General features: G+C 45.8%; 1 protein-coding gene across 1 annotated transcript in view; it reads right to left on the bottom strand.

The window, feature by feature from the left end:
* LOC135905632 (uncharacterized) overlaps window positions 1-15,625 on the bottom strand; it is an 86,076-nt gene that overhangs the window by 20,112 nt on the left and 50,339 nt on the right. The window contains exons 10-13 of the mRNA XM_065436591.1: window positions 15,369-15,521; window positions 13,631-13,851; window positions 2,920-3,020; window positions 1,720-1,825 (exon numbers count right to left, since the gene is read on the bottom strand). Coding sequence (XP_065292663.1) covers window positions 1,720-1,825; window positions 2,920-3,020; window positions 13,631-13,851; window positions 15,369-15,521 — 581 coding nt within the window. The remainder of the gene's footprint in view (window positions 1-1,719; window positions 1,826-2,919; window positions 3,021-13,630; window positions 13,852-15,368; window positions 15,522-15,625) is intronic.

Genomic DNA, 15,625 nt, shown 5'->3' with positions numbered 1-15,625 from the left:
TTCTCGCCCTCTTACTTTCTCTTCTCACCTTGCCAGGACAACCCTCTTTAAGTATTCCTTCCTTTCCATAACTATAGAATGGAATGCCACACGTTTTCATTATGTTATCTCTGCATGATCACTCGAACCTCAGGTTCTCAATAGTTCAAGGTTAAATTGCTGTTTGGTGCCGTTTTTCATTTAATGTTTCGTTTCTTTTTTCCTACAATGTCATATCAGCGTTCTAGCCTTTTACATATATATTTACCAGCGTTCCCTGCCCTTCCTGCTTGAGCCATAAGGCCTGCTGAAATATGTAAATGTAAGTAAAACGTGGTTGTTCCCAGCTAGCTGCAGTGAGCTCAGCGAGCTACAGTGAGCAGGCGCGTCATGGCACCCCGCGCCGGCCACCGTATCTACTATAGTATCTACACTGCATAACAGGTGCAGCTATATGCGACTGTAGTGCGTGTGTGCAGTGTTTGCTATGTCCACGACAGAGCTGGAGAGCGCGCTCGCCCTTGTGTGCTCCATTGTGGCCGGGCTACGTAATGCGGCCCAGCTGTGTCTTGCACCAGCTTGACTGACAGTAGCATAGCCGCGTCGAAAGTGTCTATATTGAAGCGCTGTCAAAGGCTAAGTAAGAAGCGATGTCTGCCGTGGGGTCCCTACTGGAGCCAGGAGCGGTCAGGAGTGAGCGCGTGCTGGCAAGGGTACGTGTTCTTTGGCCTTAAATTTCGCGTGGTTCTAGGCAAGCTGACTGTTCAAAACGAATCAAAATTAGCGAGACATAGTGGAACCCAATGGCTACGACACCAATAAGCAGTCTCGCCAAAGCTCAATTCCTACGCAGGCGGCCGTATTCGAGCGCAAGCAGACGACAGTTAACTTCTTCCGGAAGTACGTAATTCTTATCGAAATTAGATTCTCGCTTACCTGAGTCCATTTATTAAACTGGTAAAAAATGTGCACACTACCAGTGGGAAGAAGCGCTCTGATAGAAACGCCCTGCTTGATTGATGTCATTTATCGGCCAATAGCAGCCGTCTAAGGGAATCTTGCATACCAACACATATGTGAGCCACTGGCAGCTTCGAAACGGGTGAGAAGGACTCGTTTGAAAAAAGCGTGCTTGAGAAAAAGGTGACTTGGCGCTCACGTTATGAGCTCCACGCGTCAAGCACTAATACAAAATTTCCCAGGTATGTTTACAGCCTATACGGTCCACGGACTCCGTTTTTTCACCGAGCCTAAGGGGTCGTCCAGTACCATTTTGCGTCGCGAGAACGTGAGCGAGCTGGCACTTTATCAGACATGTTAGTTGTTGTCACATAGCTTGCGCAAGGATAGCGGTAATACACGTACGACTTTGTCGTAGAAACATACGCCACTAAAGGCAAGAGTGGCTTTCTCAGTGGATACGTACGCATCATTTAGCACGTCACCTGTAAAACAGTACTTTTCTTTCAGAATGTAATAATAGTGAAACGGCGTAAACGTGAGGACGCGGGTGAGCAGATCATACCACCGGCAATATTGGGATTGAGTGTAGATTTACCGAGCTATCAAAATAGTAAAGGTTCCCTGAAAATACTACAGAACGTTTTCACTGGTAAATTTCTGCGAACGAAGAAGAGTGGTAAGATAAATTCGGACATATAAACATGCTCCTTGTGCTTAGTTGACTTGAAAAAACGATATAACAAAAGAGAAATGCTCGGAAAATGGCCTAAATCTTACCAAGTTCACTTCATTCAGCTTCTTAGAATAGAAGTTGTCGTAATAAAGATGGGTAAATGTGCGGCTGATCCCCGACACCCGGTACACGAACGTAATGGACGGCTTCCTGCGAATCGGCAATGGATTGTTAGGAAAGAACAGTCGTGAAACATTCGAGTTTCTCGTCGAAAAATTAGAGGTCATGTTGACTGCACTTCCCTGGGAAAGAAATTTGGACGCATACAAGGAGATCAGATAGAAAATGCGTGCGTGCGTGCGTGTGCGTGTGTGCGCGCGTGTGTGTGTGTGTGTGTGTGTGTGTGTGTGTGTGTGTGTGTGCGTGTGTGTGTGTGTGTGTGCGCGCGTGCGTGTGTGTGTGTGTGCGTGTGTGTGTGTGTGTGTGTGTGTGTGTGTGTGTGTGTGTGTGTGTGTGTGTGTGTGTGTGTGTGTGTGTGTGTGTGTGTGTGTGTGTGTGTGTGTGTGTGTGTGTGTCACTCTGCTTACTTGATTAAGAATATCTGTTGAAACTGAGAAATCGGTGCCGTACAGTAGGGATGACACGTTCACTGAGCAGTAATCTTAAGCACGGTCTTCCGAGTTATATATCCTTAGTATGGTAAGCGAAATACATGATAATTAAAAGTTGGGCTTTTTGGGCGACGCGATGCTAGACATACAGTGTATGAACATGGCACCTCGAATGAGTTTCTTTTTCGCAGATACAGTTGCGAAGAGCCACAGACCAAGTACAAAAGCTTTGCTGTTCTGCAATCTGTTTAGACTTGCATGGGTTTGGAAATGTCTATGCGAACAGCAATCTTGTGTGGTGCAGGGCAATATGGCTGTCACATGCCACTAATGGGCGCAAGTGGTACCCAAACAAAATACGTTGTCTGTCAGCGCTGTGTGTCTGTTAGTCTTTGTCTTGTGTTCCCGCGGTGTACATACATTTACAAAAGACATATCGGCGTTCCTCTCAGATTTCCGTTAGCCGCCCTCTAGCAGTTACAGGTGTTATCTGCAACGTCGATGAATATTTTAGCAATGACTGCTACTGCGTTCTCATTTTATTTTACGCAAAACAGCATTTCGGTGCTCGACTCGCTATGAAACCGCGTTGGTCGTAGCTTGTGTACGTGCGAAGATCACTGCTTCATTTGCTTGGATGCTTACGTTGGAGTAAAATTCCCAAAAGTTGTTGTTGGCAAGTGATTTCCGTACCTGACAACGTCCAGCATCAGAGACCTTAAGGCAGAACGACTTCCAGCGAACACGTCGTATCGGATGAGACCGTGATACGTCTGGATTTCGTTAGATAAAACCTGCGACAGAAAGCATGGTTCGGTGCAGATCATCACGCTTTTCATCTCAACCAAAACATAGGTTGACGAAAAAAATGCCCACATGTGCAAAAGAAGCTTCATGGCTCTGTAATTCTTTGTGAGATGAGCATGGTTTTCGCAATTACGTTATAGAAGGCAACTTAGGGCGCTATAACGTGAAGTTATTCCAAACTTTTCTATTCCAATTCTGCAATCAGCCCTCCGCTATTGGTCAAAAACATTTCTTCAACACCCCCACTTCACCTGTCGGTCATGCGACGTCATGAAAATTGCGATAGCGCCCCATCTCATATACTGTGTACACGCTGATCATGCATGATTGGGCCGAACAAAACAAGGATAGTTATTTCTGATTCGACGCCTATTCGCCATTAGCCCTCGGCTATTGGTACAACGTTTTCGGGCTATACCAGCTTTACCTGCCTGTCCCGCGAGGTCATGAAACCGCAAGAACTCACCGCGTCAAAGTTACGTGTACGCATTAAAGATGCATTAATATGCGAACAAAACTGAATTTTCTTCTGAATAGCCGCAGGTTGCCCGGTTGCGAAAAGAATAAAAAATGGCTGCCGCCGATCGCTCAGGCACAGGCTACTCGCACCTGCCGGAGAGCATGGGTTTATTTACGAATAATAAAACTTTGTGAATGTCCGTGTAACATTTTCGAACACTTTAGGCACGTTTACGACCTCGTTCGGCCAATTATTCTTTGCTCAGGAACCCTTTTAGCGTCATTCTTAAGCTTCCGCTGCATGCCGCTGTGATTTTCGACCATCCACTGCAAGGTAAGTAAGGGACAGTGGACCAATCGCAGACGCCGGCACCACCCTCTTCATCCGGTTATGGATTTTCGGTGCAGTGGCTCAGCCCCATTGAATCCCTCTCTCCTTGAGCGTGCCCGCGCTTTTTGTCAGCCCATTAGATGAGACAAGCTGCTCAGTGCAGCCAATGTTATTCCAGAGTCCCTCAATACTTTTTTTACTGGTCATGAAACTTCGCCGTCACGCTATGGGAGAGCTTTGTGCGCTGCCAGCGGCGGCCGCATAGTGGCGCTGTGTGTAGCGGAGGGGCATCGCGGAGGGGAGAACGAAGGCGGCAGATGCTGTCAGTGCGAAGTAGCGTGGCATGTGAGCTGACAGTTTTCGGCTTCTCCGCCTGCTGTGTCTCATGAAAATGTGCCCTGGGTGTGCCTGAATGTCGGGTCAGGATGCAGCGTACTTCTTGCGTACCTGGATGCCGCTCCGGGTACAGGGGAAATGCAGACAAGTTGTCGATGTTCGGCCTGCCCAGTGACAGCGACCGGCGTGAAAAATGGAAGCGCGCCATACCACGCGGAGAAACTTCTGGCTTTAGTTTCGACTCCCCGCATGTGCGTGTCTGTGAAAAGCACTTCGATGCGAGTGACACTGTGCATGCGGATCAATGGGTAGTTGATGGCGTGGTTGTGACGTCACAGCGCGATGTGCCAAAACTTTCGCCATGTGCCATGGCGAGGATTTTCGAAGGCCTCCCTGCGTATTTGTCAAACCCGAAAAAGTGCAGAACTCACTCGCCTCGACAGCCTAAGGCTACCAAGGGTCGCCGGAAACCGTCAGCTAACCTGGAGAGCTCCGGCGCTACAGCGATGACGTGCTCGAGTTCAACGGGCGCCGATGCAACGGAGACTGGCGCAGGTAATGAAAGTAGACATGCGTGTGCCTTGTTGGTTGCTTGCTGATTGCATGTACGGCGCACGGGATGAGTGAAATTTTTTTCTTTTTTTCTTTTTCGTAGGCATTGGGGTGAACGGAAGCGTGCGTGTAGATGCTGCCTGTCAAACGGAGGCAGCTGTATGCGCTTCTCGCAGCTGAAAAAATTGAAGTCCCATATCCGTTGCCTGGAGCAACGACTTCAGCTCTGTCAACTGAAGCTCGCCAGGGTGACAGCTCAAGAGGCGAAACACCGAAAAACTGAACAAAATTTTCACAAACTGAAAAAGCGTGAAAAGTTAGTTTTTCATCAGTCTTTAATGAAAGTGAACGTGAAGTCGCCGAATGCAGTGCGGTAAGTTTTAAATAGATAGGCACATCGCTCAGCGTTATATTTATTGAGATTTGCACATTCTTCCTGCTTCGCTATGAAAAAAAATTTTTGCCAACAGGTACAAGAAGGTATGGCTTCATGACTGCATGCTGCTGAAGATAAAATCGACATCGGTGTACACATTTCTTTATGAAAATGGGTTTCTTCCCCAGCCACATCCTCGTACGTTGTACACTTATTTGAAGAATCTAAAAGCAGAGTTTCGATTTGACAAGAATTTGTTGCATATTTTGAGGGAAAAGCTCCAAGGTCTGCCTGAAAGGGAACGTCAAGGTGTGCTTTTAGTAATTAAGGTTTAAAGTGTAGACTAATTCGTATTTCCTGACACTTCACTCTGTATATTTTCTTCTGTTTCAGGACTTTTGATGTTTGATGAAATGACCGTGAGGAAGAGTGTTCGCCTACGAGAAAGTGACATGAGGCTTCTGGGTAAAGTTGATTTTGGTGAATACACCAGGGAATCTGATCACTTCAAGGATGGCGATCACGTTTTGGTGTTTCTGTTTCGGCCGTTCCTTGGCGGTTGATCACAGACCGTAGGAGTGTTCTGTGCGTCTGGTCAAGCACCGTCCTTGCAAAACTCCTGTTGCGGTGTATTGTTCACCTTTGTAACGCTAGAGTGGTTATAGATGCACTCACTTGCGACAATTCCGCATCCAATAGGTGAGGTTTGAGGTCACTAGGTAAATAGTTTACTGTATCACACGTAATAGTGGTATTAAATTTGCGAGCTGTACATCATACATAACGTGGCAATTTTCTTTAAGTGTCAGTGGAGAAATCAATGGACTGCAGACATCTTTTTGATATCCATGTGATCTTGGGAGAACCATTTATGCTGTGATTGATCCGCCACACATATTTAAATGCATACGGAACAATGTGGTGAAAGTTGGAAAATTTTTGGTAAGTTTTGAAGGCCATGGAAAAAAGGTTAGTGGTTTAATGATGCATTTACCTTCTTTTTTTGAACTGCTTGGTGGCAAAGAAGTCTGTCATTTTTACTACTCGGCCTTGCTAGAATATGAGGAGAAGCAGTCTGGGCTACGTGCTGTCCCGAAACTCACAAAAAGACACATATTTCCAAATGCATTTCAGAAGATGAGCGTGAAGCTTGCATTGTAGGTATGTTTACGTGCTGGTTACTAGATAGTTTCATTTGTTGTTAAAGAGCCTTATAGTATATTTATTACTGTTCAGTTGTTGAGTGAAAGTACAGCTTCAGCCATGGAATTCTACAGCGAACAAGAGAACTGCAGGAAGCTTCAAGTATACACCAACACTGCTGATTTCACAAGGCGCATGAGCAAATTATTTGACGGCCTGAACACTAAATGCATAGAGCAGGTTCCGTTCAAAGAAACTGAGCATATTGCAGTGAGTAGTATAATCAGTGTTTTTTGGTAATAGGCTACATTTAGAAAAAATTTTGTGTATTATGCAAAAAAAAACTTTGTTTTCAGACTCCGAAAGACAACAGTGCATGGATCGATGCTTGGTCTGCTTATACCAAATCTTTGCCAAAACAGCGACAAATTTTCCTCCTCAGCAAGCCAACTTGTGCTGCTCTCAGAAAAACATTGCATAGCACCGTGTCCCTTATAGAACATCTCTTCGCTGCTGGCTCCCGTTACCTTCTCGGGGGAAATATTCGACAGGACCGCTTAGAGGTAAGCCAGAAAGGTCTGCCTGTCAGAAAGCGCATGTCCTATTTACATTGCGTGTTGTGCTCGCTGGCACATTCGTATAGCTATTACTTATATAATGCTTATAAAGTGTCATGTGATGAATGAATGCATGTTCATGTCCTCTTTTTCTTGCGATTTTTTGGCATAGCTAGACATGTAGCCGGAGATGGAAGTCAACCAACTGCCCAGCAGTTCTTGTTTATCTACCGTATGCAAAGTGTCAACAACTTGGCACGGCCTCCGAAAAGAGCGTCAGTCGAAGGTCAAGCACCAAAGTTGCTCCTCAAGTTGCAAGGTACTGACTGCAAGAAAACGCCTTCTCCAGCTCATGTAAGTTACGCATTTTTTTTCGTGACAAGCTTATGTGCAATTTTCCATTGCATATAAGTAACAGTACTGCAAGTTTTGTGTTTTTTAGGTCGACTCACTTGCTGTGGTCTTCGATTATATTCTTTTAGAGCCTGCTGACTACATGGAAGGCAACAGTGGCACAATGCAGCCCATGTCACCCAATGAGTGCATTCTAGGTCATCTTGCTGGCTACGTGGTCAAGAAGTTTGCAACGATGGCTTGCTCGTTGTGTGACCAAACCTTAAAATATTCAACTCAGAATCCAAATGATTTGACATCAATAAGATCAAAAGGCTATCTACAGGTGCCCTGAAATCGCTTGCTTGGCCTTTTAAAAATAGTAGAAGGTTATGTGGACGAGTTCACAGTAGAGAAAATTGCATGCCCTAATCTCTACAGGAATATTATTGAAAGGATATTGCAGGACAATAGAATTCCCTCGGCTTGTGTGAGTTGTCCATCTCATTTTGTGGCAACCACTGCAGAAGTTGTTCATTTCATTCTGAGATGCCGGCTGCATTTCTTCACCACCAGAGAAAATAAACAAGAAGTCCAGGGAATCATCGCGCCGGTCTTGTCCGGCAAGTGCAGGGAAAAAGTTGGATTAAACATGGTTAAATGGTTCCGAGTTATGTAGCTCTGTCACGCCTCTGCAAAATAAAAAGATTTGTGGGATTTTTTCTTTAAAAATTGTTGTCCTGTTCTCATGAATAAAATTATTGTCCTGTTCTCATGAATAAAATTATTGTTCCCACTTTCTTCATCTTTGACGTTGGAAACAGTTCCGACTTAGTTTACCTTATTAATGATGGTCTCGGCCATGAAGAAGAATTACTTAAGAAGAATTACTTGATTGTATTGATAAATTATCCATACCAGTTGCAAGAAGAACCAGAATAAAAGAATGAAAACTACAGAATACTTTATAAGTAACCTTAACGGCAGATGTGGAATGAAGGCGCTGGCAGTAAAAAAACAACAAAAAAGCAAGAAATTCTTATGAAACGGCACTCGGTCCTATTCCGGAATTTGCATCACTGCTTCTTCATACTCATTGTAGTTACGAAGAAAATACATTGAATAAAATGGAAAACAAATGTTTACAAGTAAGCGTTTATGTAGAAAATTGCGGACAGGCGTGGTCGCGAGTTGTAACCATTGCACTTTCTGGAGGCATTAAGGACGGTCCGAGTCTTAAAAGGGCCGTGGATCGGCTAGTGAAATTTTCACTAGATGCTTTAGGAAAAAAATGGCTGTGGCTTAGGTAAGGTTAAGCCCAGGATGCGAAGCATACTAGCCTTTATTTTAGTTGTTGAACCACTGTTTAGCCTGGTGAACTGCTGTTGCTTGGCTATATTTGGTTCGGCTAGACGAAGAAACAACTCATGCATTACTTCTTCGCCTTCAAGAGTGGAACGCGACAGCGTTCCCGTCGACCCGCCAAGGGGTGTAAGACAATGGGCTACAGGGCAGCGACTACGCGCCCCGCATTGGACGCGGTGAGCGTCGAGCAAAGCAGCGTTCGGCGCGGCAACGAAATGTGCGCCTGAGCAAGAGACGCACGCCTTAGAAACAGCGCGTTTCTAAGGCAACACCGCATTCACTAGAGGCGCTTTTGTACCGCTTTGAAGCGTTGTACTCGTGGCTCAGTGGTAGCGTCTCCGTCCCACACTCCGGAGACCCTGGTTCGATTCCCACCCAGCCCGTCTTGCAAGAGTTGAGCCAAAGCCACTTCTCCTCTGTCGTGACGTCACGGTGTCACGTGATTTCATGGTCACCGCCGCGCCTGAGGAGCTGGGTTGAGCCCTCGTAATATGCTTCGCATAAAAAACGTTTTATCAACATTGTACGTTGCATAAATAACATGCTATTATTGTCATCGAAATTCTCGTTCTAAAGCTAGATTTAATATTAGGTCCCAATAATCATCGTTCACCGGGATATCCTTCAAGTAGTGCGAGCACTGCCACCAGGCATATACCTGTCTCAACGCGAGCAGGCATAGCCAGGGGCGCCTGCGCCCATTGCCGGTGGGTGTATGCGCACTGCGCCTCGTACCTTGAACGAGCCAGCCCCGCTTGGGCGCGCCAGCCCCGCTCCATCGGACAGGCAGGTGGTCATCTCTGTCTCTTAAATACTAGCCAGCCCATACCATGCTGGCGCCTGTCTTATTTGTTTGTGTAATAGGGACTCGTATTTCGCGAGCGAGGCCCGCTGGCTTGCTGCGCAGTCGGTTGCGTGCGTGTTTGCTGAGTGTTACCGGGCTCGCCGGCCACCAGTGCACGGATAAACAGTTTCATTTTTGTATGTGCCTTCATCTGCCTGGACGCACATCCTTCTCACAGTAGCATCACTCCGGAGATGTATTTATTCGTATTTTTCAGTTCCGTCGTAGACTGCAGAGCGCCAGCGCCAGATTCACTCCGATGCCCCCTGAATGGCGAGGGTGGCCCTAGCGGCCACTCTTGTCCCTATATAAAACTTTGGGGGGAGTGTCATGAGCAGTAAAAGTATTGAGGGACTCTGATCATTCCTTCTTCAAGCAAACAAATGCGACCTCCTATGAACGAGGAGAGCCTTTGATTGGCCTGCTCAGACAATCCTGTGGGCCCGATTCTTCGCTCGGCGCTTACACAAATTTGACGTCAGGAGATTGGAATAAAAACATATCCGAATACGTTTACGTTATAAGGCCCTTAGACAATATTATTGCGATGATTTAACGAATATTTTCGATCACCTGGCTGAAATATAATAAACTAAAGTTACGTTACTTTCTTTAGGACTCGTTTAGAAATTGCGCACGTGAAATTCTACGTTAAAGCATTGGCAAGAACGCAAGAGAAGTGCTGATCAACAACTCAGATATTGCGTGGATACGGTAATTTTGAGCACAGCCAGTATGACTTCCCAGTTTGGTGAACATGGCCAAAGCTTTTTAAAATGAATTCTCAAAATGCATTGCGCACATCTCTATGACTGGCGAAGTTTTTTGCAGCGACCGTAATACCCATCACATGGCGCAACAGAAAACGATATGGTAATTTAGGGGGAATAGGTCACACCATTGCGTAACTCGCACAGCCCACTTTTTGTGAGTTTTGAAGAACATATGTATATAGATGTCGGATAGGTACTTAAGACGCCCCTATTTCGACGCGAAAGCGTCAAAAGGGCCCATTGAGCGAGAAAGCCGGTGTCTGCCGCAGCGAAACGGCGCCTAAAATCTTCAATCGCTGCGACACCCACCACGTGTGCGCCTTGACGCAGGAGAGCCGGCGAAAGGGGTACCTGCTGCCGCGCCAGGTATTGGGTGAGGGGAGAAGGCCGCGCCGCTACGCTAAGTCACACTCGCTCACGGAAGCCTGTATTACCCACGCGTTCCTTGTTCGCACAATCTCCCGCGTGCGTTACAACTTCGCCTCGGTTATCGCTATACAGAAATGATTGTAAGAATGATTGGGCGTGCTAACGTGAAAAAAGCTGAATAACTGACTCGCGAATACTGTAAGTGCAACCACTCGAAGATATTTCTTTTAACTGATGCTATGTTCACACTACGGTCGTAACGCGCGTAACAGCTCTTTTGGCGTATCGAACGTAACGGCTGTAAAAAACGTTACGGCAGTTAAGCCGGCACCTTTGTTCACATTTACTGCTGCTTAAATTACGGCTTTTACAACAGGCCAATCAAATTTGGAGCTGCAGAATCGACGTCACCAGCGGCCCAATATGGCTCCTGCCAACATGCGAGCGCTGGCCGAGATCGAAGAAATTCACGCTCAAAACAAACTTATAGTCATGTATTCAATCGCCCAAAGACGACGAAGGCGACGCAGAAGGGTTTGGGTGCGGCAAGTATTTCTCGACAGGGCCGTGGACGACGATTTTCACAACCTTTTCGCCAAGCTCCGAGTTGGTGACGCTGCGATGTTTCATAACATCATGCGCATGTCGCCCCAGCAGTTCCGCTTCCTTGAAAACCTAATGAGACCACTCATCGAAGTTCGGAGCACGCATCTGCGGCCATCGATTTCCGCGGTGGATAAACCAGATGAACTGAAAACAGTCTCGCAAGGCGCACTGCAAAAATTTTCACGAACACAGCCAATCGTGCGCACGGAATGGCGGAATGGCACGTCCCACGCCCGCAGCTGTCTGCAGACGGGAGGACGGAAGTGTCGTCACCGGTTGTTGAAAGCCGAAAGCTTATGGGTCATTGACTGTGTCGCAACGGTCTAAACATAACAGTCGTAAATGTTGCCGACCCTTTAACACTCTCACCCACGATTTTTGCGAGAATTGCGCACGTTGATACCTTTACGTTCGCAGTCTGAACTAGACGCATACGCTTGTTGCGCTTCCGCTTACGTATGTTACGAAAAATCGGCGCCTTACGAACGTAGTCTGAACATAGCATTAGTCGACTCTTGTGCAACTGCAGAAACTGTCATTACTTTTCATGTTAGAAAGCCGTTGCTTGAACAAATAGCTGCTTATTTTTTTAATGAAACTGGTCGCTAACGGGAATAAGTTTCTGATCGTGAAAATCCAGGCCAAGGGATTCCAACACGATGTATTGCCTTTCTCATAGGGGAGGCAGTGGATAATGATGCAGCTTGCCGTACTCTACCACATTGTAGCATAGACTACGCCCGTAAGAGACTGATTAGTTTATCACACTGTAGTTTGCATTATTGTCTACCAACCATTCGTTGCCGTTAAGGACGAATATATTTGTGTGTCCCATTCCATATACCTACATTCAAAGTAGGAATAAAGAGGTTACAGAAGCTCCTTCTATAATTAGCCATAAAGTTAGAAGGGCCTTGCAAGATATGAAACGGAGAAAAGCGGGAGAAGATGGACTACCAGTCGATTTAATCAAACATGGTGGAGACATAATGCTTGAAAAACTAGGGGCTCTTTATACGAACTGCATATCGATATGCAAGGGTCCGAGAGAACTGGAAGAATACCAACATTATACTAATCCACCACAAGGGAGACGTTAAAGAATTAAAAAATTATAGGCCCATTAGCTTACTTCCAGTATTACATAAAATATTCACCAAGATAATCTCCAATACAAAACGGCAACACTGGGCTTTAGTCGACCGAGGCAACAGGCAGATTTCAGGAAGGGATACTATAAAATGAGCCACATCGATGTCATCAATCAGGTAATCGAGAAATCCGGAGAGTACAATCAGCCTCTCTGTGTGGTTTTCACAAATTACGAAAAGGCATTTGATTCAGTCGAGATACCAGCAATCATACAGACATTACGTAATCAAGGAGTACAGTACGCTTACGTAAATGTCTTGGAAAATATATACAGAGATTCCACAGCTAGCTTAATTCTACACAAGAAGAAAGATAACTGTAAAGAGAGGGGTCAGACAAAGAAACACAATCTCTCCAATGCCATTCACTGTATGCTTGGAAGATGTATTCATGCTATTAAACTGGGAAGGTTTAGAAGTAAGGATCAACGGCGGAAATCTCAGCAACCTCAGATTTTCAGATGACACAGTTCTATTCAGCAACACTGGGGACGAGTTACAACGAATGATTGAGGACCTTAACAGAGAGAGTATAAGAGTGGCGTTGAAGATTAATATGCAGACGATGCCGGGCAAGGCAACAAGAGTTCAGGATCGCCAGTAAGTCGTTTGAGTCTGTGAGGGAGTAAATTTACCTAGGTCAATTACTCACAGGAGACCCTGATCATGAGAAGGAAATTTACAGAAGAGTAAAAATAGGTTAGGAGTGCATTTGGCAGACATTGTCAGATCTTTATTGGAAGCTTACCATTATCATTAAAACGAAATGTGTGCAATCAATGCATCCTACCACTGCTGACATGGGGGAGTAACTTAGAGACTGACAAAGAAGCTCGAAAACAAGTTAAGCACCATGGAAAGAGTGATGGAACGAAAAATCTTAATCGTAACATCAGGGGACAGGAAGAGAGTGATGTGGATCACGGAGCAAACAGGGATGGCTGATGTTCTAATTAACGTTAAGTTATAGAAATGGAGCTGGGCAGATCACGTAATGCGTAGGTTCGATAACCGACAGATTGTTAGGGCAAGAGAAGGGAAGCTCAGTCGAGGTCGACAGAACACTTGGTGGGGTGATGAAATCAAGAAATTCGCAGGCGCTAGTTGGAATCGGTTGGCGCAGGGGAGGGGCAATTGGAGATCTCAGGGAGAGGCCTTCGTCCTACAGTGGACATAAGATAGGCTGACGACGACGACGATGATGATTATTATACTTGTGTTAGCTCTAATGATAAGAGTAAAGATTATGTGACACTTGCTGACGCTTCAGGGAAGGTTACTTTGAAAGCCGAATAGCAATACATAATTATGGCAGAGGAGCAGTTTTTCAAGAATACCGTGTCAATTTGTCTACACAATACCACCTGATCAGTCGGACGTACCGCTTCACTGCTGAACGTACCTCGGCATCCTGTGAAATTGCCCGGGCATCGGTATCTGTAATCCGTTGATCACTGAGCGCGATGCCGTGCGCCTTCATGTCGACGACCTTCTGTACGAGGCCCCTGGCCACGGCCTGCGGCTGAAGGGTTCCACTGCGCAGCACGCTTCTCTTGAACGTCAGCAGGAGCGACGTATTCTGTGCGTTTGTCACGTGTTGCGATATCTGTCCTTCAAGTCGCGCTGAAATTTAGACAGACACACAGTTGGAATGGAACGGAAAGGTTGCGTCAAAGTGGAAAAAGAATTATTTCACCCATAAATTTCTTGTGGCTTGGAAGAAGCACACCTAGGTTCCGTAGGAAACAAGAAGACGAAATTATCCTAGCCAGTTGTTGTTCGAATGACTCGACAGCCTCTCACTGCCGTTGAGCTTCTAGTCATTTAACTAAAGTATCTTCATGCTCTCCGTCCCGGTCCACCACCGACAGGTAATTCAGCTTAAAGCCACCTCAGCAGTGTTGGACAACACGCCAACACAGCATGCTGCTGTAAAGCCACTGAGGCACGACTTACCTGCAACAGCAGAGCACAGGTGTGCATCCGCCGAGACATTGATGATGACATCACTTATTCAAGCAATGAGCCAGCGCTACGCCCTAGATATACGTTCCTCCTTTCCAACTAACCTTTTTCACAGAACTGCCTCTTCCGTCTCCACCTTTCTGCTTATTAGTCACACCAAGAACTAACACTCCATTGCGCACCCTTTGGGTTCTTCTGTGTTCTTTTCTAATTATTCGGTACGCCTATGTCTAGAAATTTCGGAGATTGCCCCTTGGTGATCTGTTAATTTCACCGTAACACGCCAGCATAACTCGACGGACCACATTTTCGAAAATGATATTTCGAAATATTGGCCGAGGTTCAACAATTTTCAGTTAGCAACATCGTTCTAATAACATACCCATTTGCGGCACTTTGTCTACGCTGCCGCGCTGTAACAGTGTTTTGGTCAGGACTAAAATACTTCTATAACACAGCACCAAGAGACAACTGCCATAACTGCGTACGGTATTAAAGAAGTGCCTTCTGGATGTTGCTAACGAAACCTTGTTGAAGCTAGGTCGATCTCTCGAAATACAATTTCTGAAATTGCTGCCCATTTAGGCAGGCCGACGTTTTCCGGCAAAGTTCAATTGATTGCTGAAGGGGCCATGTTCGCAGCGCCTGGGTACTTCATTCTAAAACTGTATAACGTCACCTGGTCTGCAGCTCAAGCATTCATTGGGCAGTCGCTTTAGCAGCTCAGCTATTGAGCGGTTCACAGATGCTAAGGTGAGAGCAAATTTTTAGACAGCTGGATGCGCGAGAGAAATTAGTAGGAGCACAATATTTTCTGAAATCCACGATTTGAAGAAAGTTTCATGAATGAAAACATTGTCACCTAATTAAACGTAGCACGAAGCTGCGAGAAACAGCCATAAATGTCTTGATACAGATAAATAAATAAATAAGTAAATAGAACCTTCGCTATTCAAGAAAGATTCGTACCGGTCCAGGTACTACGCTTTACCTAGTCACTCGTTTGTGAACACCAGCATAAACGGATTATATAACATTCGCAGCACTAGCCAACGCTCAGCGACATGTTGCAAAAAGTTATTGATTTCACCTGGCATGGTTTCACTGCAAACTGCTTTATTTGCTATGTTGTTGTGGACAAGGTTCATCGGCGACTCATTCTTATTAGTGTGTACCTGGAGTAATTTCAACGATCGATGTGTACGAGTACGTGGGGTGCTGCCGAGGGGACGAAATGGATACGTCGACCATGATGAAGTCGCAGCTTGGCGGTATTGCAGCGCCCAGGAAGGCAACAGCGTGCGTCTGGCACACGAGTCCGCGAAGCTCTGAAAGGTAAAGCAGAATTATCGGTCGTACAGAAAGGCCAACCCTATGATCTAACCCTTATTCACATCCTGAACTTACGAGCAGCATAGAAACTTTCGCCAAC

This window comes from Dermacentor albipictus, chromosome 1, assembly GCF_038994185.2.
Source record: "Dermacentor albipictus isolate Rhodes 1998 colony chromosome 1, USDA_Dalb.pri_finalv2, whole genome shotgun sequence".
NCBI classification, from domain to species: domain Eukaryota; kingdom Metazoa; phylum Arthropoda; class Arachnida; order Ixodida; family Ixodidae; genus Dermacentor; species Dermacentor albipictus.
The sequence above is the reverse complement of the archived record's forward strand: the minus strand, read 5'-3'. Positions and strand labels throughout refer to the sequence as shown.